The sequence below is a fragment of the Prunus dulcis genome, chromosome 3 (genome assembly GCF_902201215.1).
Source record: "Prunus dulcis chromosome 3, ALMONDv2, whole genome shotgun sequence".
NCBI classification, from domain to species: domain Eukaryota; kingdom Viridiplantae; phylum Streptophyta; class Magnoliopsida; order Rosales; family Rosaceae; genus Prunus; species Prunus dulcis.
Window position 1 is genome coordinate 2,936,188 of NC_047652.1, and position 23,957 is coordinate 2,960,144.

The following is a 23,957-nucleotide window of genomic DNA, read 5'->3' on the forward strand; positions in this document are numbered from 1 at the left end:
CGCCACGTGTCAAAACTAGTCTAGCCGATCGGCTATACGCTTTTTATTAAAAAAACCCCCGGGTATAGCCGAACGGCTATACTATTTATTTAAAATGGCCCCGCCTGGCGGCTGCGCCCGCTTCACCACGTGTCGAAAAAGATAGTATAGCCGCCTGGCTATAGTCTTTTTATAAAAACACCGAGTATAGCCGGCCGGCTATACTATTTATGAAAAAAACGTCTGCCGTTTTATAATACTAGATTTCCAGTTTAGCTCACATGTATGTATATATGGACCTCTGTTCCAACTTGACAGGTCATATAATATAACATGTGGGGAACATATTTTAAACATATGTTTCTAACTCAAGTAGTAGATGCCACCAAACAATTTACTGCACAAAACATTATTCTTGAGTTTTGCAGTCCTTGTGGCGAAGCTAATGTTATGATGAGTTTCCATCCTTCAAGGATTTAATTCATGTACATCGATAAACTTGTAGATGTCTTCTCGCTTTTGATCATCAAGTGGGAGACTCTTTCTGCATAATTCCATAGAACATCTATCAGAAAAGATGAACACAACATAATACATTAACTACAAATTTCAATTCACCTTTGGAGCTGAATATTAGAGTAATCAATCTCCGCAATGACAGTAGTTTCCTCATGCCCTGAGGTGACAATTATCTCTCCAGACTGCCAATTCACAAAAAAAAGAAGGAACAATAGCTAAAGCTTTTGTTCATGCATATAGGAAACAATTGACCACTTTTAGAATTTATAGTACCGGTCCAACTAGTGTGGAATGGCCCCAAGTTGTATAAGAACCGGTGGAGTTTCGAGAGGGTGAGCAAGTTGCCACAAATAACTAAACACATGGATGGTCATGTTAGAAGAACTTTTGGGCTGTCAGAACAAAAGAAAATTTATGGTGACAGAGTCGGTCTTTAAGCACCTGGTTATCGACGGCCCTGAAGAAAGGGAAGGATTTGTAATTAGTGCAGAGGAAGTATTGTAGTTGTAGGAAATAAGCTCAGAATATGTGGAATGTTGGCAGCAAGGACAGAGTGAGTTTTCCTTATGTTAAGAACAAGAAAAACACAATCAACTTCTAATTGTCTAAACTACTCTAATCTATGGGGGAGGGGATTGAACTGGGTGCAAGGAAACGAGCAAACTGCCCTAGCCAACTGGCCCAACCCACATTTGCAACTTCGAAGTGTTTACTTGTCCAGAAAGCATTGACAAGCAAAGATGCTGGAAGTATGAGAGTGATAAAGTCTGGCCTGAAATAAGTCAAGCATTATGGAATGGCAGTAATAATTTGTTTCTATCAATATCTATGCAATGTCTTTGCGTTTGTGAAATGCAACTGGATCATGTGCATCGTGTCATATAAGGCTGAGAAAACCTTGAGGAAAAAGAATCAATCTTTTGGGGTTCATACACAGAATCCTGTCTACAACTACAAGGCATATAATCAATCTTACCTAGCTCTCTGTACCAGCTCCCACAACAATTCACCAGTGCTCATGTTGAATGCCCCAGGATAGCATATGATGTCAACCCCTTGCATTTACCACAACCATTTTGAAATTTGAAATATGGATTTAAGATGCTAAAAACCAGAATTTAACCAAACCCAGTACCTCTTTTCCTGTATAATGCAGCAAGTTCAGGAAATCGTATATCATGACAAATTCCTATTCCGATTCGACCAACTTCTGCATATGTGCAAATTGCTAATCAGTTGCTTAACTCAGAGACATAGGAGATGTGAAAGTTTAACATCTTATGTTCCCTCAAAAAAATTTTAGGACAACTTCAGATGCTTACCTGTGTCCACAATGGTAGGTTGATCCCCTGCAGTGAAGGTGTCAGATTCCTTGAATGAAATCTCTCCTGGAATGTCAATGTCAAACAGATGTATCTGCAAAGCAACACCATCATCAACCTTTCAAAAGTTTTATCTTACTTTATCCTCCTAATTTACAGCCAAACGATATCAAATTCAAAGTGCTTACTTTCCTGTGCTTAGCTTTCAGCTTTCCATCTGGTCCAAATATGCAGCAAGTATTGTACAACCGACCATGATCCCATTCAGGCAAAGATCCTCCTATGATTGTGATCCCATGGCAACAAGCAGCTTCAGATAACATGGACAATGTTGGCGAGGCATCTCTATTGTCAAAATCCTCAGCATATTTTGCAAAATAATCACTTGAATAAGGACAGTTCCACATTTCCTTTTACAGAAAGTGCAAACAAAACCAACATGAATTTAAGGGTCCTGAGGAACTTCTAACAAACATTTATTCAAACAACTTGGCTACAACCACATGGGTAGCTAACTCACTGGTAAAACAAGCAGCTTTGCGCCTTGCTCAACAGAAAATCTTATCGAACGAGAGGCACGATCAAGATTCTGGTTCTTGTCTGAAGTAACTGACAACTGACAGAGAGCAATCTTAAACTGTCCCATAACAAAAACAGTTCTAATTAACATACATTTGCATGTATTTCCTACTATGAAACTAGCAAAGAGCAATTTTTATGATCAAGAACACATTTAATATGGGAAACATTTAGCTATAGTTCAAATGTTGGACATGAAGGGTTTCCAACTTAGCTATAGCTCAATATAACTAGTACTGAAATCAAACCTTGGTAATATTGGGGAGTTGAAATGGATTTGGGGCATCATCCATGGTGAGATTCCTGGTGTTCCAAAGAGCTGCCATCACAAACCAAAGTAGTTTAGTGAATTCAAACCAAAAGGAAACCCCTTTTTTTTTTTTTTTTTTTTTAAAACTTGTTAATTGACAACCTCTTTACAATTTTGTGCCTGATTCAATGACCATAATATTCTATCAGTACACTATAGTATTAATATAAAAACCCTGACCCCCGGCTCCTATAAGTACGTGCGTCAAATTAAAGTTATCCCTATGCCCAGAAAAGCTTTCCTTCCACTTGGACTAGTTTAGCAGTATCTTGGGAATCAAAAAGCGTTAAAGTCCCAAAAAGATCAACCCGAAACCCACGGGTCCATGACCTCACAATATGATCCGGAAGCCGCTAGAAGGTCCAATATATCTCGGACACATGTCCCGAGGGTTTGGTCTCGATCGGACGGTCGGATTGATCACAATCGTGCAATCGCATAATTTCTAAACCCTAGCCCTAGGGTTCGTGATTTCGGAGTATCCGGGGCTCCGATTCACGATCCGTCGAATCCTACACGTTTCTGACATTATCTAGAGTAACATATCTGAAATTGATTACGATCCAACGGCTCAACAGTATTGAACCCAGAAATCGCACAATATGGAAAATTTGTCCGAGGCTCAAACGGTATCCAAATTGAGCTCCGCGAATTCCTACGCGCTCGTGACAACCTAAGGATCGCATCAAGACACAGTGCTACTTCACTACCCTCACCCACGAGCCGCCACACGCGCCGGCAGCGCTGGGTGTCCAAAGCAATTACGCATCGCCGGAAAATCTCAAAACCACGGCTCCAAACTCCTACCCTAGGTATAACACCATATTTGGAACCACTTTTGTTCTTGGACCTACCCCAAAAACTGACCGGAAGAGGCCGAACACGGAGGCCGAAAACCGGCCGAATTCCAATTGGAAAACCGAGCTAGTTACGGTCAAAATCGATGCAAACCTACCCAACCATCAGCTAGAGCATGGAAAATAGGTAGAAATCCATACCTTACTCGACAAATTTGGAGAAGAATTGAGGGAGAACGAGCGGGTTGAAGTTTCTGTCAAAACCGCTCGGTTTTTCGCAGTTTCCGGCCAGCACCGGCGGTTCCACAGGCTGAGAGTGATCGGAAAGGGAAGAGGAGGTGGTGGCGGTTTGAACAAGACCGGTCTCTTGGCCGGTGGTGCTCCGTGGTGGCGACGGCGTCACAAAAGCTAATCGGGGGAGGAGGGGAGGTCGCGCGACGGGAGAGAGAGAGAGAGAGAGAGAGAGAGAATGAGGGTTTTAAAATCTGATTTTTCCTAATTACCATTTTGCCCCTCATGATATTTTAACCGTTTTTTCTTCGTTAAAGCTCCGATTCGAGCCTACTTCGTGTCTATGAACTCATTTCGTCGTGCTCTACGCAACGGTGCATGTGGAATTATCAAATTCATTTTCCATCAAAAAGTCAACTTTTCGTTAATAAATGAGTCCAAGGACAAAATTATCTTTCCATATAATAAATTACTAATTAAATATGAATTTTATGTTTGGGTCATTACACAAGACCCCAAGTTTTGTTTCTTTATGTAAAAGAAAAAATGTTGGGACAAGATAAGAGTGTTGGAAAATTTGGATGAAGGATGCCACTGAATCTTTCTCCACCATTCTTTCATATAATTCCTTTGCTGTTTCCATATCACCATTGTTTGCGTACCCAGCAACCATTGTAGTCCAAGAAACTGCATTGCGCTGCTCCATGTTATCAAACAACCACCGCGCCTCGCCCATCAATCCCATCTTTGAATACCCACAAACCATGGCCGTCCAAGCAACCAAGTCTTTATCATCCATCCTATCAAAGATGTCCCTTGCATCCAGTACAAGCCCACATTTTGCATACATATGAAGAAGTGCAGTTTGCACTATCTTGTTTCCCAAGAAACCATACTGCACAACCCTTGCGTGGACTTGTTTCCCTTCAAAAAGTGCCGGAACACGAGCACATGCATTGAGAACTGAAGAGAAGGTGAACCCAGATGGCGATACGCCAACCCAGTGCATTTTAGCATATAAAGTGATGGATTGACCAAAATGATCATGAAGCACATGGGAATGTATGAGGGAGGTCCAAAGAAACTGGTTCCTACACTTGGGTATTTGGTCGAACAGGTAATGGGCATAGCGAAGGTTGTCGCCAGGGAGTTGTAGGAGCCGCTTGAGCAACTGAACCAAGATATGGTAGCGGTGGTTGGGTTTAGTTGGGGATTTGAGTAGGAGAGTGTGGATTTGTTTAAGTTGGTTTAGGGTATTGCTAACGTACAGGTAGTGGGTGATAAGATTATAAAAGGGTTGGTTTGTACCAAGTAGGGAGACCTTGAAGGAGGGAATGAACTTGTTAGTCATGAATTTTCACTCATGTCCTTCTATCATAGGAGTTTGTGAGAATTAAGACACTGGATTTTTTCGCTCTAGCTTATTTAGTCTGGACGTTTATTTACAGAGGTTATGAATCGATGAATTCAGGAATATGAGATCAAATGAATGGTTATGGGTCAACCACCACGTATAGCCGGGCGGCTATACTTTTTTTAAATAATAAAAACCGTCGTATAGCCGACCGGCTATACTCTTTATTAAAAAAAAAAGAAAAAAGGAAACCACCCGCCGGCCTATGACGTCCGCCACGTGTCAAAACTAGTCTAGCCGATCGGCTATACGCTTTTTATTAAAAAAACCCCCGGGTATAGCCGAACGGCTATACTATTTATTTAAAATGGCCCCGCCTGGCGGCTGCGCCCGCTTCACCACGTGTCGAAAAAGATAGTATAGCCGCCTGGCTATAGTCTTTTTATAAAAACACCGAGTATAGCCGGCCGGCTATACTATTTATGAAAAAAACGTCTGCCGTTTTATAATACTAGATTTCCAGTTTAGCTCACATGTATGTATATATGGACCTCTGTTCCAACTTGACAGGTCATATAATATAACATGTGGGGAACATATTTTAAACATATGTTTCTAACTCAAGTAGTAGATGCCACCAAACAATTTACTGCACAAAACAGAGTTATTCTTGAGTTTTGCAGTCCTTGTGGCGAAGCTAATGTTAGGATGAGTTTCCATCCTTCAAGGATTTAATTCATGTACATCGATAAACTTGTAGATGTCTTCTCGCTTTTGATCATCAAGTGGGAGACTCTTTCTGCATAATTCCATAGAACATCTATCAGAAAAGATGAACACAACATAATACATTAACTACAAATTTCAATTCACCTTTGGAGCTGAATATTAGAGTAATCAATCTCCGCAATGACAGTAGTTTCCTCATGCCCTGAGGTGACAATTATCTCTCCAGACTGCCAATTCACAAAAAAAAGAAGGAACAATAGCTAAAGCTTTTGTTCATGCATATAGGAAACAATTGACCACTTTTAGAATTTATAGTACCGGTCCAACTAGTGTGGAATGGCCCCAAGTTGTATAAGAACCGGTGGAGTTTCGAGAGGGTGAGCAAGTTGCCACAAATAACTAAACACATGGATGGTCATGTTAGAAGAACTTTTGGGCTGTCAGAACAAAAGAAAATTTATGGTGACAGAGTCGGTCTTTAAGCACCTGGTTATCGACGGCCCTGAAGAAAGGGAAGGATTTGTAATTAGTGCAGAGGAAGTATTGTAGTAGTAGGAAATAAGCTCAGAATATGTGGAATGTTGGCAGCAAGGACAGAGTGAGTTTTCCTTATGTTAAGAACAAGAAAAACACAATCAACTTCTAATTGTCTAAACTACTCTAATCTATGGGGGAGGGGATTGAACTGGGTGCAAGGAAACGAGCAAACTGCCCTAGCCAACTGGCCCAACCCACATTTGCAACTTCGAAGTGTTTACTTGTCCAGAAAGCATTGACAAGCAAAGATGCTGGAAGTATGAGAGTGATAAAGTCTGGCCTGAAATAAGTCAAGCATTATGGAATGGCAGTAATAATTTGTTTCTATCAATATCTATGCAATGTCTTTGCGTTTGTGAAATGCAACTGGATCATGTGCATCGTGTCATATAAGGCTGAGAAAACCTTGAGGAAAAAGAATCAATCTTTTGGGGTTCATACACAGAATCCTGTCTACAACTACAAGGCATATAATCAATCTTACCTAGCTCTCTGTACCAGCTCCCACAACAATTCACCAGTGCTCATGTTGAATGCCCCAGGATAGCATATGATGTCAACCCCTTGCATTTACCACAACCATTTTGAAATTTGAAATATGGATTTAAGATGCTAAAAACCAGAATTTAACCAAACCCAGTACCTCTTTTCCTGTATAATGCAGCAAGTTCAGGAAATCGTATATCATGACAAATTCCTATTCCGATTCGACCAACTTCTGCATATGTGCAAATTGCTAATCAGTTGCTTAACTCAGAGACATAGGAGATGTGAAAGTTTAACATCTTATGTTCCCTCAAAAAAATTTTAGGACAACTTCAGATGCTTACCTGTGTCCACAATGGTAGGTTGATCCCCTGCAGTGAAGGTGTCAGATTCCTTGAATGAAATCTCTCCTGGAATGTCAATGTCAAACAGATGTATCTGCAAAGCAACACCATCATCAACCTTTCAAAAGTTTTATCTTACTTTATCCTCCTAATTTACAGCCAAACGATATCAAATTCAAAGTGCTTACTTTCCTGTGCTTAGCTTTCAGCTTTCCATCTGGTCCAAATATGCAGCAAGTATTGTACAACCGACCATGATCCCATTCAGGCAAAGATCCTCCTATGATTGTGATCCCATGGCAACAAGCAGCTTCAGATAACATGGACAATGTTGGCGAGGCATCTCTATTGTCAAAATCCTCAGCATATTTTGCAAAATAATCACTTGAATAAGGACAGTTCCACATTTCCTTTTACAGAAAGTGCAAACAAAACCAACATGAATTTAAGGGTCCTGAGGAACTTCTAACAAACATTTATTCAAACAACTTGGCTACAACCACATGGGTAGCTAACTCACTGGTAAAACAAGCAGCTTTGCGCCTTGCTCAACAGAAAATCTTATCGAACGAGAGGCACGATCAAGATTCTGGTTCTTGTCTGAAGTAACTGACAACTGACAGAGAGCAATCTTAAACTGTCCCATAACAAAAACAGTTCTAATTAACATACATTTGCATGTATTTCCTACTATGAAACTAGCAAAGAGCAATTTTTATGATCAAGAACACATTTAATATGGGAAACATTTAGCTATAGTTCAAATGTTGGACATGAAGGGTTTCCAACTTAGCTATAGCTCAATATAACTAGTACTGAAATCAAACCTTGGTAATATTGGGGAGTTGAAATGGATTTGGGGCATCATCCATGGTGAGATTCCTGGTGTTCCAAAGAGCTGCCATCACAAACCAAAGTAGTTTAGTGAATTCAAACCAAAAGGAAACCCCTTTTTTATTTATTTTTTTTTTTTTAAACTTGTTAATTGACAACCTCTTTACAATTTTGTGCATGATTCAATGACCATAATATTCTATTAGTACACTATAGTATTAATATAAAAACCCTGACCCCCGGCTCCTATAAGTACGTGCGTCAAATTAAAGTTATCCCTATGCCCAGAAAAGCTTTCTTTCCACTTGGACTAGTTTAGCAGTATCTTGGGAATCAAAAAGCGTTAAAGTCCCAAAAAGATCAACCCGGAACCCACGGGTCCATGACCTCACAATATGATCCGGAAGCCGCTAGAAGGTCCAATATATCTCGGACACATGTCCCGAGGGTTTGGTCTCGATCGGACGGTCGGATTGATCACAATCGTGCAATCGCATAATTTCTAAACCCTAGCCCTAGGGTTCGTGATTTCGGAGTATCCGGGGCTCCGATTCACGATCCGTCGAATCCTACACGTTTCTGACATTATCTAGAGTAACATATCTGAAATTGATTACGATCCAACGGCTCAACAGTATTGAACCCGGAAATCGCACAATATGGAAAATCTGTCCGAGGCTCAAACGGTATCCAAATTGAGCTCCGCGAATTCCTACGCGCTCGTGACAACCTAAGGATCGCATCAAGACACAATGCCACTTCACTACCCTCACCCACGCGCCGCCACACGCGCCGGCAGCGCTTGGTGTCCAAAGCGATTACGCATCGCCGGAAAATCTCAAAACCACGGCTCCAAACTCCTACCCTAGGTATAACACCATATTTGGAACCACTTTTGTTCTTGGACCTACCCCAAAAACTGACCGGAAGAGGCCGAACACGGAGGCCGAAAACCGGCCGAATTCCAATTGGAAAACCGAGCTAGTTACGGTCAAAATCGATGCAAACCTACCCAACCATCAGCTAGAGCATGGAAAATAGGTAGAAATCCATACCTTACTCGACAAATTTGGAGAAGAATTGAGGGAGAACGAGCGGGTTGAAGTTTCTGTCAAAACCGCTCGGTTTTTCGCAGTTTCCGGCCAGCACCGGCGGTTCCACAGGCTGAGAGTGATCGGAAAGGGAAGAGGAGGTGGTGGCGGTTTGAACAAGACCGGTCTCTTGGCCGGTGGTGCTCCGTGGTGGCGACGGCGTCACAAAAGCTAATCGGGGGAGGAGGGGAGGTCGCGCGACGGGAGAGAGAGAGAGAGAGAGAGAGAGAGAATGAGGGTTTTAAAATCTGATTTTTCCTAATTACCATTTTGCCCCTCATGATATTTTAACCGTCTTTTCTTCGTTAAAGCTCCGATTCGAGCCCACTTCGTGTCTATGAACTCATTTCGTCGTGCTCTACGCAACGGTGCATATGGAATTGTCAAATTCTTTTCCATCAAAAAGTCAACTTTTCGTTAATAAATGAGTCCAAGGGCAAAATTGTCTTTCCTCATAATAAATTACTAATTAAATATGAATTTTATGTTTGGGTCATTACACAAGACCCCAAGTTTTGTTTCTTTATGTAAAAGAAAAAATGTTGGGACAAGATAGAGTGTTGGAAAATTTGGATGAAGGATGCTACTTTTTCTGCAAAATATCATAGAAAATTATAATTTTCACTGATATAGTAGATTAAATAAAATTCATGAAATTACATCAAGATACTTATCTTTTGGGATGTAGAAGATTGTTTTCCCTGATACTTGAGTAGAAAAATAGTTTTAGGTTGAGGCGTGTCATTCACTATCCTTAAGAGTAGATTTCGCCCCTCGGAGACAATGTCTCGGTGTAGCAAGGCTGTATGGTGGCCTACCCTCCAGGATACAACAACATTTGACCATCATAAGCGTACACTCACAATACTTGGGTCGGATGAACAACTCAAATCTTTTCATTGATAAAAGAAAACAAATTGGAACACAAACTCAAGAATGTGGAGGAGAAAATAATGAAGAAAGGTGCCAATCTAATTTCTCTTTTTCAAAAGTATAGCTTGAAAGGTTTATATCTGTCTATATATATATAAAGCAAAAAGAAGAGAATTGTGAAACATTCAAAATACCAGAAAATGCTGTTAATGCAAACACTAAGAATTGAAATTATTAATTAAATGAGGATATATAATATGGTAAATTCATACTTTTTCATATTTTTTTTTTAAAAAAATCAGATAATGGATCCTATTTTTATGGAACATAACTATCCATTATTTTTTTTTAATTCTAAAATAAATTTAAAATTTTCTATAAAAAAAAAGAAAAAAATACCTCTCACAGACACGAAAGCGCGTACGGAGAGGCTAATATATATTAAACAAACAATTAAGCTGCATAAAATGCTCCCACAGTTAAAAGCAATAAATTCTCAATGTTAATATTGTTTAAATCCAAATATAAATATATCAAATTATATCAAATTAATACACAATCAAATCATAGCCAGTTACATTTGGCCTACATGTTTTCTCCAATTCAAGACATTAAAACCCAAAACAAAACTGCCAAAAGAGATTAATATTAATATCAATAGAAAACGTCCAACTATACCAAAAGGAGAGGGGTTTGAAATCTCAACTTTAAAAGAATTAAAACCACCATTTAACACATATTTAAAATTTCAATTCAATAAATATAGTAATAATAACAAATATAAATTTAATAATAATTTTGTATTTTGAAATACTCACAAAAATTCCAACATAGAGTCTAACAATCATGTAGGCCAGCACACCAAGCACTAAGCAGCATATACTGTACTTTAATTGGCCTTTTTTTTTTTTTTAAATGCTTTATACATTGTGACCAAAAAACAAATATCATACATTTACTAACCCAAAATCAAAATAAACCACTTGTAGCAAATCTTGATTGGATCGATGTTGATTCCTATATCATGGGACCATCCGATCAAATTGAGGAGGACAACAAATCCATGGTAGCATATGCGTATGGTGTCAATGTCTGGATATTATTATTCACTAGCCGAATTCTTTGAAACTAACATACTTGTAAGTATTGAATGACATAACATGCGAGATATTTAGAATTGATATTATCTATAGACCTTCAGTTTAGGGATTTCTCAAATAATCTTATTTAAGGGACACTTTTATAGAGCCCACCACACAATGTATTTCAATGATCCGAACCGTCTAGTTTTTAGATATTACCTCAAAGATCATCTCTGCAAAAAATCACATGAATCTGAAACCATTTGACCACTCAATTAGATGGTTGTTGTTGTCTAAATCAAGGAGATTTATTTCTTAAGTTAATTAAGTGATTTACTTCCTTGTTAAATATTTTGAACCCTGTCACGTTCACACCCCCTTGTAAGTCAGCATCGACAAGAAACCAATCAAGTTCTCATATCATTACTATGTCTTTGTGCAAATCGGATCAATGGTCAATATATTAATTCAATATCCTAACCCACTTTTGGATTAATCAGTTATTATAAATATATATTTATATCCCCTAAGCACCCCTCCCTCTGCCCCCTAAGAATTATAACATTACTGGTCAGCTAAACCTAAAAACCCCATGCGGCTATCACTCTCATCAGGCATTGTGGTAATTGGTCTGCTGACCATTTCAGTTCTAGTGTTGATTATTTCTATAGTTGGATGGTACGTATATCGTAACCGTATACTATCGTATACTCCAACAGGCAACGAACCGGTGAAGAAGATCGAAGGAACCGTCGATAGGAGGTTGAAACCGGATTTAATCACACTCAATTATAAGAGTGATGATCAAACTGATCATGAAGAAGAAGGTTCAAATTGTGATGAAACTCGGGGTGTTCAATGTGGGGTGTGCTTGAGAGGTTTAGAAAATGAGCAACTCGTGAGGCAGCTGCCAAAATGCAAGCACACCTTCCACGCACCTTGTATTGACACTTGGCTTCACTCTCATTTTGGCTGTCCCCTCTGCCGTACTCTCATTGACCGGCTGCCTGCTGATGATGGCGTGGCATTGGCTACACCTCCTGATCAAGAGAAGAATTCCCAGGAGGTGACACCAGTAGACAATATCAGAATTTCAATGTTATCTACCTCAATCATCTAGAGATTATATGGCCCTCTGCTTTTTTTTTTTCTTTTCTTTTTTTTTTTTTTGTTGGGAAAGTTCATAATGAAATGAAAGCTTCATTCCTAAGTTTCTGCATTAACAAGGAAGATGATAATGAGTCTTTCTCCAGTAAGGATGTCCTTGTTATTATTATTTTTTAAAGGCTTATTTATTTACAACATGACCCCATCATCAATTGATGAATAATGTACAGCCCAGATTCTCTACTTATATCCAAAATTTCATTATTGTTTTGTTTTTTCATTTACAAACGAGCTATTGGGGAAGGGGATTTACACAAAATATTTATTGTCTGAAAGTTTTGAACCTCTATCCACATGCGTGGAAGTGGAAGAACTCAACCAACTGAGTCATACCATACCCACTAGCCAAAATTTCATTGTTTTAAGCTCAAGTGAGGTTGAGATTTGTAGGTAGAAGAAGGAAGAGAGATCGTAAGTTCAAAAAATAAAGTCCAATTTATATGACCAAATAATTTAGGCCAAGCCATACTAATATTTTAGCCCAAATCCAAAAGAACATGGGCCCAGAGTGAAAAGCCCATGAACAAACGACACGTGGTTCTTGAAACCAGAATATTTCACACATTGCAATCTAGTCGTTTTGTTTTTGTGTTTTTTAACTCGTCATTTTGCTGCATCTAGTCGAAGCTCTGTGTGTGTGTCACGTCATAATTGAAGGTGGCCAGGTCAACTGTTTAGGTAAACGAATCCCATCCAACTTCATTTTCATTCTGAGGGAAAACGTCTTAAACTGACAACAATAATTTGGTATGGGCATAGTCTCCTCCTGCGTGCTGCAGCCAGCCACCCTGCAAATGCAACTCACAGCAGCTAGTCTTCTTCAAAGCTTCAAATCCAAGCAACAAGGACACCGGCCTAAATTCCCTCTCATCATATATTGGAACTTTGGAGCTTCCATTCATGTAAACAGGGACATGATTTTGAACCCACTAAGGGTAAATTGGTAATTGACACAGATGCTTTGCATTGCATTGCATGCACATGTCATTGTACCATTTGAGTTAGGACAGTTCTCAACTGTGTTCTGCTAAACCTAGTTCTAGTCTCAATCAAAATGACTTCTGAGTTGATGTTTAAACAAATCAATTGCTTTCATTTCTTTATTTGGTAGTGTGTGTGTGTGTGTATCTGTATACCAATCTGATTGGATTTGCAGGACACTAGGGTTTGGTTTAGATTGCAACTACTCGGCTAGTAATCACTGTACCATTCTAAGTTTCATTTCTGTAGATGATAGTGCTGCTTGAAAGTGAGTCCAATATGAGATTTCTTAATGTGGAAAATTGTTGGTACACAAGTTTTCCTTTCTTCTGTTGTTGAGAGTGTGAATCTTGTATCGAAGAATTGAAGTTTCGCTTAATAGTTTAAATGATCTCGGGTTCTCCATTCATTGTCAATTGATTTTGGGTTGGATGCTCACATCACATGGTATCAAAGCATGATATCCACATGTTGTAACCAACGACCCACATGCTCCCATGTCACCTAATATGGGCAGTCCGCTTGTTAAGAGTATGCATATCCCATGTCGGGATCTCAAAGCATATTGCCTACTAGTGTAAATGGTCCAGGACTTCACCTATATCCCCAATTGGTTTTGGGTTTTAGGTTAATGGGGAAGAAATAAATGTTTATTTTGAGTGCTTTGAAGATTCAAAGTATGTATAGCTACTGCTTTATAGAGGAATGTGTGAATTGAAAATGACATTTCCATGTGTGCGTATATAATTTTTCAAGGCAGACCAGCAATGGTGCTTAGACTGAGACTGTAACGTTAAACTTAGCACAATGTTAAAAAGGTGTGTATAGTGGGAATTGCACTGTCCACAAACACACAACACTAGGGCTTTCTCATCTCATCTGTCAACATTATCCTGAAACTTACGATTCAAAGAGAGAATCTTGGAGGAATGGTGACTGGCCACATTTTTTTTTCTTTTCTCGGTGGCTTTTTCTCAGTATCCAAGCAACCTCTCTAAGGCCTGTTGCTTTCACCAGAACATCACAGTCGTTGCTTTAATTCAATTTCCACGCCACCCTTTTGCAAAAAATTATGGCACAAATTAAGTGTAACTTGTCCTTGTAGCTCAGCAAATCCCACATAGTTTTCACTGCAGTTTTTGTCATCATTGAATGATTATGCCGCTGTTTAATTCTTGCCAGAAACTATGTTGAGCTTTGTGTTCTGAAATAGAAGGAAGAAAGAGACTGCGAGAGTTCTTACTGTAGGCATTGGTTCAATTCTAGTTAGTCAAGAACAAAGGATGTTGCTCTAAAATGAACCAATTCAAAGTTGAAAATGAGTTCTGCTTTAGGCCACATGATGAAGACCAGGGCATTTTGAAAAATGAAGGGGCTTTTACAAAGATATGCCAAACTCTTATATTATGAACTACGCATTGGTTTGGCGATTTCTAACAAATTTAGCTATATTCAATTATTTTTTCATTAATAGAGGAATGAGGATTCGAATTTGAGATCTCATCTAACATCGAAAATAGAAGTACAACCATAATCCATAATCCAATTTTTATATTAAAATTTTATTATATATGTGAATTAAATCAGTTAATCACAGCAGTATGTTGGATCAGTTTTACAGTAGCTCAATTCTTTTTGTTTTACATCAATAAATAACTAAAGAGTTGTTCATATGGAACATAAATAAGTGAATCTAGCAAAGCTCCACCAAGAGTATGTTGGATCCAATCTCTCTCTCTCTCTCTCTCTCTCTCTCTCAAAATAAAGGGAAAAGAAAAGGCTGCATCCTCTCAGAGTCTGTTTTTCCATTTCACAATCTTCTTGGGATCACCAAAATTCTCTCCACTTTCTCTTTTTTACTCCCTCACACAAAAACAAACACCATTAATCACCTCACCACCTTCTTTTCTCTTTTACTAAAGCTGCCTTGTCTTGTCTCCCAACCCCCTCTTTTTCTCCTCTCCCTCCCAAAACTCCCCCATCCCAAAACTACCCATCTCAAAAGAAGACACCCCATACAACTTCCAAGGTCAATTTCGTACTCTCACCCACCAAAGCGGACAGAGCCACACGTAACAAAGCAGTACAGGTGTCAGATCATGAGTGGTGTTGATTTTACTGCTAGGCAGTAGGGGGCAGATGAGTTGATATTATAATTAATTTATTTTGTGTGTGGTGGCGTGTGACAGCGGATCTCATTGGGATCTGTGAGGACCGAGGAGGAGCTTGCACTCGTGTGAACGCCCGACATGTTGGCCCAGCCCACCACGTGCGGTGAAAAAGCCTTTTATAAAAGTCACTGTAGACTGCCTTGCCTGCCTGCCTGCCTGCCTGCTTCCAAATCCAATTTGCTCATGCTGTACCACGCTTGGATACCAGTGCTTTCTGTGGCTTCGCATAAAAAACCCTAATGGGCCCACAGAGTTTTTTTTTTAGTATATTATCGTAGAGGAACTAAGTGCCTGTTTAATATTAAACTTTAATTCAATTTTTTAAATTCAAAAATAGAATTTGAGTTCAAAACAAATAAAACTTGTTTGGTAACTCTAAAACTCAAAAACAACAAAAAAAACACCTCAATTATTAAAAATAAAAAAATCTATTTTTTCAGTTTTTTTCTAACAATCCACAAGTTCTCAAATTTTTAAGATTTAAAACCAGTTTTCAAGTTGCATACCAAACAAGTTTTTGAATCTTAAAAATAGATTTAAGAACTCATTGTTTAAAAAAAAAATAAAAGTTTCTGACTTCCATATTTGAATAGGATACCAAACGCCTTCTAAGACTCCAATTGAACTTAACCCTATAAATTAAAAGTCAGCTAATTTAATACTCGAATGAATTAAAATGAACATTTAACCCTAGTCGTTATGTTTTGTGATTTTTCATCTAATTTTTCGTTAACTATAAAGAGAAACTTGTAATTTCGAGTAAAATAAAGTCAAATACATAAAACTAAAAGAAAAATAATGATAAAAGCAAAATAAAAACTAATAAAATATTTATAAATATAAATAATAATATATAATAAATGAAAAACCAACCCACCCACAACCCCACTTACAGTCGATTTGCTACAAGAAATCTAGCCAAAAGATTCATCTTCCCAAGCATTTACCCACCTCGTTCATTTATGAAATTCTTTTTGCTTTGCCGGAAAATAAATGGCCCCCATTCAACAAGTCGTTCAAGATTTTCAAGCATTGCCTTTTTCATGAATGATGCCGGCTGGGTTTTGGAGGGAGGAGGTAGTGGGTGGGACTGCGTAATCTGTGTGTCGACTGAAAATTGGGGTTTTGGAGGACTGGGTAATCTTTGTTTCGAGGGTGTTTTTCTTGGGAAGAAACAGAGGAGAGAGAGAGAGAGAGAGAGAGAGAGAGAGAGAGAGAAGAGAGAGAGAGAGAGAGAGAGAGTCGGTTTTTTTTCATTTTTCTATTTTCTAACTATTTTAGTTTTTATAATAATAAATGAAATAGTAAGTCACGCGACTTTTTTGAAGGAAAAATGGTTGAATTCAAAAAAAAATGAACGACAAGAACTAAATTGGCGATTTTAATTAATTTGGGGACTAAATTGACTGCTTTTTTAATTCATGAGGTTAATTTCTACAAGGGTCATAATTCAGGAGGTAAAACGGCTGAAAATATGGGGTTTTGTTATAAGGGTGGAATTTCAACTTCCTTCGTGATATCAGAGTGGGTTGTCAACATGTGAAAGTCCAATTGTCACACGTGCTTTACGTCACCCAAAATGTGTTGTACACGTGTTAAACTTGAAAATTCGCCACGCGTACGGGGGGCATGTGAGAATGTGAAAATAAAATATCCAACTCCTTATAAGCCCTTAACAAGGTTTTTCCCACAAATGAGAAATTAATGCTTAAATTTGAATTTGAGAGTGAATATGATGAGCAAAAGAGAAGGGTTGGAGAAAGGTTTTTTTCCTTTTAAAAGAAAATGCTATTTCTTTTAGACCCCAAAAAAGGAAAAATCTTTGCTTGCATTGGATATATTGGTTTGAAATGAGGCAGTTGAATTTGGAATTTTATGGGAATTGTTTTGTAAGACTTAGAAGAAGTGTTGATCTTATATGTTAAGAAAATCCAAATGTAAATTTGTTGCAAACCATTTGAACTAATCATACTGGAATTATTTTGATATATTTCTGCTAAAGACTTATATTATGCTAGATCTTTTTTCCTTCACCTAAATTCTTACAAGTTCAGTTTGTTACAAATTCATGGTCTACTAGGTCTACTCATAAAAATATTATATGCAGCAAAGTAAATGTAGTTTTGTTTTGATTTGCTGAAATCACCAAACCACTTTTGTGGATATATCAGATTATATATATTAATTTTCTCACTTCAAAAGTCTATAAAAAAATTTCATTTTTCACCACGTGGGGTACTTTAACAACGAATTTGAATGTAAAGGGCCTTATTAGCATTGGTTAACTGGCATAACGTATGCATTAATTTTGTTTTTTTAGGTGAACGTTAACCAATCAATTACCATCTTGCAAGGCCTAAGAAATCTAATGGACAGAATTCAAGTAAATATTATCTGAATAATCCATGAACAAAAGAACAAACTTGTAGACCACAAAGAATCACGACACAACAGATTTTATGACCTATATTTCTTTGTTGGCTTTCCCTCTAAAAAGAGTACATCTCAAATTATTGACAGCCAATATATTATTGCAAAATTCAAACACATATTATTGGTCTAATTTGTGTGACCCAACATGCACCCTTGTACATGGACATGGCCAACCCCAGTGATCAAGTCGTTTGTGGCTTATACTTGGGTTGGATCCTAGCCAGAATTGGCAAGAGCCACATACAAAATAAATGATTGATCGCATTTAATTTCTTAGTAATTAATTAATTAATTTGTTTTAATTGTGCCAGTGACTTGTGCAGGGTTGGCAAGTGACATGACCATTCAAAGGCTTAACCCTAGTGCTTCATGATGGCTACAAGTCGTTTTTATAAGAACATCGATGTTTCCTAATGGATGCTGCCAACCAACTCGGGCCATCCATTTTGTTGGAAATTTGAGCAATTGGGTGGTTACAATGGAAGGGATTTAGAGTTCTAGGGATATCAAAATTGAAATATCAAAATTATACTATTAGGGCATCCCCTCAAATTGTGTATAAAAACACATTTAAGAAGTAGGACGAGGATTTATAACTCTAGTGGCAGAATACTTATCGGTACATAAATTTTTGGCTTACTTTATATTGTATTTACATATTAATCGGTTAATTTCATTTCCACCTTTCTTTCTTTTCTTAAGCAACACGCTCTCCTAATTCCCTACATGTTTATTCATCGTTAAAAGCTATATGAGTTTATTAGGAACAAACAACCTTCAAAGAATTATGGCTTGATTATTAACTATCGATTCTATGCTTGCAAAATAAATGGCAGCCATAACCAAATTGCATACTGTGCATGCTCTGCGGCACTTTATGTGCATGCGAACGCAGAATTGTTTCTAGCCGAAAGCTTACCTTTTTGTAGGCTTGTTAATGGTCAGACAGGAAAAAGTTTATAATTAATTAGGGGCTGGCGTTTTAAGATCCTGATTTAGGGTTAATATCCAATAAAAAATTGGTCAACGCATCGGTGGGTAGGTGGTCTCATAACCCACTATCATTCCATTGTGAACAACTTCTCCTACTTCACCTACCATATTATCACATACATAATCAAAACCCAACTCTCATATCCTCCTCCTTCCAACCAGGATAAATCAAATCTAATGTTTTAACTTAGAAAATCTTAACTCGTGCCAACGGGTCTAGCTCCTAATAAAATAATGATCTTGATTTGTAAATCAGTGATCTTATATTTAAATCTTCATGACATCTTGATAGTATGTGTGTGAAAAATCTTCATCTCTCTGTAATTTAAAATATCGCTAATATTCACAAAATTAATAATTTTAACTCGTAATTACATTGAAATTTTGATGCCAATGATTTTGGGATCCAAATGGATATTTTCCTTGCTCAAAAGGCATAATGGTTACTTTATTGTTAGAATCTTAGTAAGTGTGGAATCGTTATGGATGAATATTAATCAAGGTGATCAAAGCAATAACAAAATCATAATATTTATATCAATTATACCAAGTTACATTCCCAATCCCGTCCAGTTTTTCAATCTATAGCCATTACAGCTCTATACCACTTTTGACCATAGGGCATATAGCCTTTTCTTTTCCTACAGTCCAAGCTAGCTTTTATAATATTGCGCCCTTAAAATAATTTTAGTTTAGAATAATGTTTTGATAATTTATTATTAGCATATCAAACTGTTATGATCTTGTGGTCCTCACAAGTCTCTTACATGACTTGTTTCGTAGTATACTTTAGAGATCATAAAAGATAATAAGTTTGCTAACGAGTTGAAAAAGGCCTTGACTTGTAGATTAGGAACCTCAAGTTCAAATTCTCATAGCATCTTAATTTTCTCTGTTTGAAAAATCCCAATTTTTCTTTAATTTAAACTATCGCTTATAAAAAAAAAAAGATAACAAACTTTTCTTCTTCTTCTGCTTAGTTGTTAATTTCTTCCCAAAAATTCTCAGCAACCAAATTCTTCACATCGTCCAAAAAATTTCCCATGTGTTTGCATATTAAATTCAAAGAAAGTTTGTGCCTCCCTATAAAGTTGTCTCTCTCTCTCTCTCTCCTAACTTTTTCCTCAAACCACCTTATGTTCAAGCGAAGTAGCAGAAGATATATTTTTAAGTGTAATTGGTTCGAAACACAACTGTTAAAGCTTCTGTCTTTTGACATTTTGCATTTTGATCTGAGGCACTTGCCGCGCTTCTGAGCACCAATCATGGAGACCAAGGCAACAATAAAACCGACACACACAAAAAAAAAAACAAGAAAAAAAGAAAAAGAACCAGACATGGCTAATTAAGATATATGTCTATCTGGTTTTCCTTTTTCTTAGTAAATTACATAAAAACATCATTTTGGCCATTACTATTTAAAATAAAACATGAATCGAATGTAATCTGCAGATGTTGAAAGCAGGTAATAAATAATTTGTGTATGCAAATTGTACCATGTCATCATACCAATCAACAATTCAACGGTATCTTTAATTCAATACATGCAATGTCGATTAACAATTCAACGGTTTCTTTAATTTCAATACATACATGTGGTGTTAAAACCAAAACAAATAATATTTCATTACAAAATTATATGAATGCATGAAGCCTTGTGAATCGTTAAACTCACTACCCTAATGACATTGTATGACTCTCATAAGTTTTTATATGTGATGGGTTTACTTTTGTTTCAATCAAATAATATTAGAATGAAGATTTGAACTTGCGACCTCAATTGTAGAGATAAATGTTCTTAGTTATTAGTTACGAACTCCATCTATCACAAGAGGGGTTGGGATATCCTTGCCTTCCATTATTATATGTATTAATTTGCGCTGGATACGTAGGAGTAAAAACTAAAAGCAGGAAAAAGTTGAGAGATACCACAAAATATACATTGCTTTACACTGATATTGCATGGTGGTTTGAAAATGAAGTTTATGGGCAGTGTTTTATATAAATTCTCTTATACGGATATCCGAACGTTATTATCGTACGGACGCCATGTATTATATACTATCTCTCCTTAATTTCCTGCCTGTTTATAATAGCATTAGCATGATAATAACGTGCGAATATCCGGATAAGAGAATAGCTATATATATATATATATATACTTGAAAATATCTTTAAAATGCTTTTTGAGCCAATCTCCTGGATTAGAATTAGAAGCCAACCGAATTTGACATGAAGGCTTGTAGATCGACCAGATCAAAGATTAGATCCTTTTGTCCACAGCTTTGGAGACCATACATTATCTCACTCTTTTCTTTCCCTTCAACTCATCATTCACCTCATTTTTACTGCCGGTAAATCCATGCCGCCAGTGGATAACTTTAATAGAAATTTTAACCGAATAATATTTTTTTATTTCTACAAACAAAGTATAATTAAAAACAAAAAAGTGGATTAACAAGATCCAGCTTTTTGACTATTAATCACTCCATATATATTGTATCGGATATGAGATATATATATATATATATATATATATATGTAGTGCATGAAGATAGTGTTATGCTCAAGTAAGGGAGGTCCCCACATGGTGATGAGAGAATGTGTAGAAAATCTGCCTTCGCTTTTAAGTACCTCACCTCATCTTCGTCTCTTTATTTCTTTTTCCATTTCTCTTGTGAAACACAATGCCATCTTTTAATTTTCACTCACCTTCTACGCTTGACGTGACTTGTCTTGTCTTGTCTTATCTTGGTATAAGACCCTTAGCAATTAGAAAGATGAAATGCTCTGTCACTAAAACTATAAGCCTTTATGCAGTATCTCGAATGTGCTCAAACATCATTTACTACATATGCAGCAAAACGGAAAATAAAAAAAGCCAAGAGATAATAGAAATTAATTAATATTATTTTCTGATGTAAACCCCCAAACCATTTACTCAAAAAAAGAAAAAAATAGCTAATAAAATTCTCGCCAACTCTTTTTTTTTTTTTTTTTTCCCCCTCCTTCTACTAGAAATTACAAAATCAAACGATTAGAAATGGCTCGATTTCTGTCGAAAAAGGTAGTCTCATAGACAGGCAATTCTTCACGGTACCTTTCTTCAACCCCGGCAGTATCCAACTCAAACAGATCAGAGCTTGCATAACTCTCTGCGTCATCATCTTCTTCTTCAACATTCTTCTTCTGATAATTCTTCAACAATAAGTAATCTCTAGCAACTTGCTCAACTCTCCGACGGTGTTCGTCGTCGTCATCAACCTCCATTACACAGCACTCAAACCTAATATCTTCAATTGTTGGAGGTTTCGCGGCTTTCTCCGCCGCCATTAGACCCGGCTCTGCTTCGTGCAGAGTCTTCTGCCCGCATGGCCGACAGTCCTCGTCCACAATCACACTCACTGGGCAGAACCTCACTGACCTTTTTGCGACATCTCCATTGTTGCTGCCGATGCCACTCCGCTCGCTTCTCGAAAGAGGCGTTTTTCGCAGACAAGACCTCGAAAAAGAAGAGGCTGAGGAACAAGTGCTGCTCGAGTTTGAATGCCCCTGTTGTCCAGATTTTGAGGATGATTTTCTCTCCGCACCCAAATCGTATGATGGTTTTCTCTCCACACCCAAACCATCAATTTTGGACTTCTTCACATGCCCTGCATTAAACAGAGAGTTGAGAAAACTCGCGAGCCGGCCACCCGGCGAAATTGGCTGCCTCACCTTCTTCAAATCCCCGTAAATCTTCAGCGCTTTCGATTTCGTCTTCACAAAACTGTTCTCGTGCTTTGTCTTCTGTGAATTATGGTGATTTCTCTGCTCAAATTGAACCTTCTCGGATGAAATGCTGGTTCGAATTGGCTTAGGCCTGTGCATGCTGTAGCATGACGACGACGACCTCGATTTTGATCCGTACATGGACTCTGACTCGGATGAAGAAAACCCACCACCGCAGCTGGAGTCCGAAGAGCTGGAGCTCGAATTCAAAAGGAACTCATTACGATTGTAGCTCGACTTTTTCGTGTCAAAATCCGCCATGGAATTTCGTCGAACAGGTAAGGACTTATCAGTCACTTTCTTCTCCATCCACTTTTCGATCAAGCAGGCTCTTCGGAGGCTCATAATTTCATGTTCCCGGTCTTCTTTGAAGAGGCCATGGCGGCCACTGGTAGTAGTAGCAGCAGCAGCAGCAGCAGCAGCAGCGGTGGTGCTCTGTTTTTTCTTCGTGGTTTCTTTGTAGAAGATAAGGTGTTGTTGCTCTTCTCTTCTTGAAACTCCTTCACCGGTGTTGGGTTCGTCGATCGAACGGTAAATGGTGTCGAGGAGAGTGGAGGAGAAAGATGGGTTTTCTCTACTATGTCGGTTGCTTCGAGCTTCTCGGTTTTTTTGCAGTGTTTTGATATCCCACTTCTCCATTTTTGTCTGGTTTTATACTTGTACAAGTACGAAATTGGGAAACAGTTGTACTGGGTTTTCAATGATATTCAATTATGGAGGTCTCTCTGTTTTGTCTGCTGTAAATTGAGAGAGAGAGAGAGAGAGAGAGAGAGAGAGAAATAGAATATGGTAAGGCCAAAGATGATTATGGGAAGGACATTTTGAAGACAAAGACTCTAACTTTGCTCTGCTTTTGCTCTCTCATCACTGTGTCTCTGTGTTGAGGCTAAAGAAGAAAGAAACAAAGAAAAGAAGGCATGGGCTTTGATGGGTTAGAGAGAGAGAGGGAAAGAGAGAGAGTAATGAAAACCAGAGGCCACGCCTGTTCGAACAGAGAAAACAGAGAGCACAAAGCAGACTGATGAGAGAGAGAGAGAGAGTGGGGGTTCTTTTTTTTTTTTTCACACGGTCTTATAAGAGAAGAGGAGCGAAAGGGCGAGCATGCAGAGTCCAAGCTGGAGTGGGGTCCAGCCTTGACAATGATGACGTGGTATATTATTTATTTGATTAATTAAATTAAAAAGGGATTCTCATAATTTCTGCCATTATTGGATTGGCTTCTACTTCTTCTTCTGCTTTGCCTCGCCTCGCTGCTCTCAAATATTCAGTTGAGGTGACCCCAAGATTTGCTTTAAAGCTTTAAAGAAAATAAAGGGATATTAAGTATTGATTAATGTCTAGTGTAAGACATAAACACAAGATGTTGACACTAAC

The 23,957-nt window shown here is 37.9% G+C and overlaps 5 protein-coding genes across 9 annotated transcripts; 1 reads left to right on the forward strand and 4 right to left on the reverse strand.

Moving 5' to 3' along the window:
- Positions 1–216: 216 nt before the first annotated feature.
- On the reverse strand, positions 217–3,956 carry LOC117622537 (omega-amidase, chloroplastic-like). 3 transcript variants are annotated; one of them, XM_034353257.1, is made up of 11 exons: positions 3,708–3,956; positions 2,648–2,718; positions 2,341–2,457; positions 2,009–2,230; positions 1,821–1,914; positions 1,634–1,705; positions 1,475–1,553; positions 940–955; positions 772–852; positions 598–680; positions 217–523 (listed from the first exon to the last, which is right to left on the reverse strand). In XM_034353257.1, the coding sequence occupies exons 2-11, from the start codon at positions 2,690–2,692 to the stop codon at positions 448–450; spliced, it is 885 nt and encodes a 294-aa protein (XP_034209148.1). In that variant the 5' UTR covers positions 2,693–2,718; positions 3,708–3,956; the 3' UTR covers positions 217–447. The 3 variants fall into 3 exon arrangements, with proteins under 3 accessions (XP_034209148.1, XP_034209147.1, XP_034209146.1); XM_034353256.1 differs by having other exon boundaries at positions 1,634–1,708; XM_034353255.1 differs by lacking the exon at positions 3,708–3,956 and having other exon boundaries at positions 1,634–1,708; positions 2,648–2,725.
- On the reverse strand, positions 2,931–5,283 carry LOC117620951 (pentatricopeptide repeat-containing protein At3g12770-like). The gene is made up of 2 exons (XM_034351211.1): positions 4,330–5,283; positions 2,931–3,062 (listed from the first exon to the last, which is right to left on the reverse strand). The coding sequence occupies exons 1-2, from the start codon at positions 5,086–5,088 to the stop codon at positions 2,931–2,933; spliced, it is 891 nt and encodes a 296-aa protein (XP_034207102.1). The 5' UTR covers positions 5,089–5,283.
- Positions 5,284–5,607: 324 nt separating this feature from the next.
- LOC117623453 (omega-amidase, chloroplastic-like) lies at positions 5,608–9,325 on the reverse strand. Of its 3 annotated transcripts, none has more exons than XM_034354444.1 (11): positions 9,077–9,325; positions 8,015–8,085; positions 7,708–7,824; positions 7,376–7,597; positions 7,188–7,281; positions 7,001–7,072; positions 6,842–6,920; positions 6,307–6,322; positions 6,139–6,219; positions 5,965–6,047; positions 5,608–5,890 (listed from the first exon to the last, which is right to left on the reverse strand). In XM_034354444.1, exons 2-11 carry the CDS (start codon positions 8,057–8,059, stop codon positions 5,815–5,817), a joined length of 885 nt encoding a protein of 294 aa, XP_034210335.1. In that variant the 5' UTR covers positions 8,060–8,085; positions 9,077–9,325; the 3' UTR covers positions 5,608–5,814. The 3 variants fall into 3 exon arrangements, with proteins under 3 accessions (XP_034210335.1, XP_034210334.1, XP_034210333.1); XM_034354443.1 differs by having other exon boundaries at positions 7,001–7,075; XM_034354442.1 differs by lacking the exon at positions 9,077–9,325 and having other exon boundaries at positions 7,001–7,075; positions 8,015–8,092.
- A 2,334-nt stretch (positions 9,326–11,659) lies between these two features.
- On the forward strand, positions 11,660–12,187 carry LOC117620952 (RING-H2 finger protein ATL52-like). The gene has a single exon (XM_034351212.1). The coding sequence runs from the start codon at positions 11,660–11,662 to the stop codon at positions 12,185–12,187; it is 528 nt and encodes a 175-aa protein (XP_034207103.1).
- Positions 12,188–21,754: 9,567 nt separating this feature from the next.
- LOC117622538 (protein BIG GRAIN 1-like A) lies at positions 21,755–23,613 on the reverse strand. Its single transcript, XM_034353258.1, has one exon. The coding sequence runs from the start codon at positions 23,220–23,222 to the stop codon at positions 21,834–21,836; it is 1,389 nt and encodes a 462-aa protein (XP_034209149.1). The 5' UTR covers positions 23,223–23,613; the 3' UTR covers positions 21,755–21,833.
- Between the last annotated feature and the right edge of the window lie 344 nt (positions 23,614–23,957).

Excerpts from the sequence above, each read along its gene's own strand:
- LOC117622538 (XM_034353258.1), bottom strand. The coding sequence starts at position 23,222 with ATGGAGAAGTGGGATATCAAAACACTGCAAAAAAACCGAGAAGCTCGA.
- LOC117623453 (XM_034354442.1), bottom strand. The coding sequence starts at position 8,092 with ATGGCAGCTCTTTGGAACACCAGGAATCTCACCATGGATGATGCCCCA. Across the intron at positions 7,598-7,707 it reads CAAAGCTGCTTGTTTTACCA|GAAATGTGGAACTGTCCTTA; the intron begins GTGAGTTAGCTA and ends TTTCTGTAAAAG. Across the intron at positions 7,076-7,187 it reads ACCTACCATTGTGGACACAG|AAGTTGGTCGAATCGGAATA; the intron begins GTAAGCATCTGA and ends GCACATATGCAG.
- LOC117620952 (XM_034351212.1), top strand. The coding sequence starts at position 11,660 with ATGCGGCTATCACTCTCATCAGGCATTGTGGTAATTGGTCTGCTGACC.
- LOC117620951 (XM_034351211.1), bottom strand. The coding sequence starts at position 5,088 with ATGACTAACAAGTTCATTCCCTCCTTCAAGGTCTCCCTACTTGGTACA. Across the intron at positions 3,063-4,329 it reads TGGTGGAGAAAGATTCAGTG|CGGCTTCCGGATCATATTGT; the intron begins GCATCCTTCATC and ends TGGACCTTCTAG.
- LOC117622537 (XM_034353255.1), bottom strand. The coding sequence starts at position 2,725 with ATGGCAGCTCTTTGGAACACCAGGAATCTCACCATGGATGATGCCCCA. Across the intron at positions 1,709-1,820 it reads ACCTACCATTGTGGACACAG|AAGTTGGTCGAATCGGAATA; the intron begins GTAAGCATCTGA and ends GCACATATGCAG. Across the intron at positions 681-771 it reads ATTCCACACTAGTTGGACCG|TCTGGAGAGATAATTGTCAC; the intron begins GTACTATAAATT and ends GTGAATTGGCAG.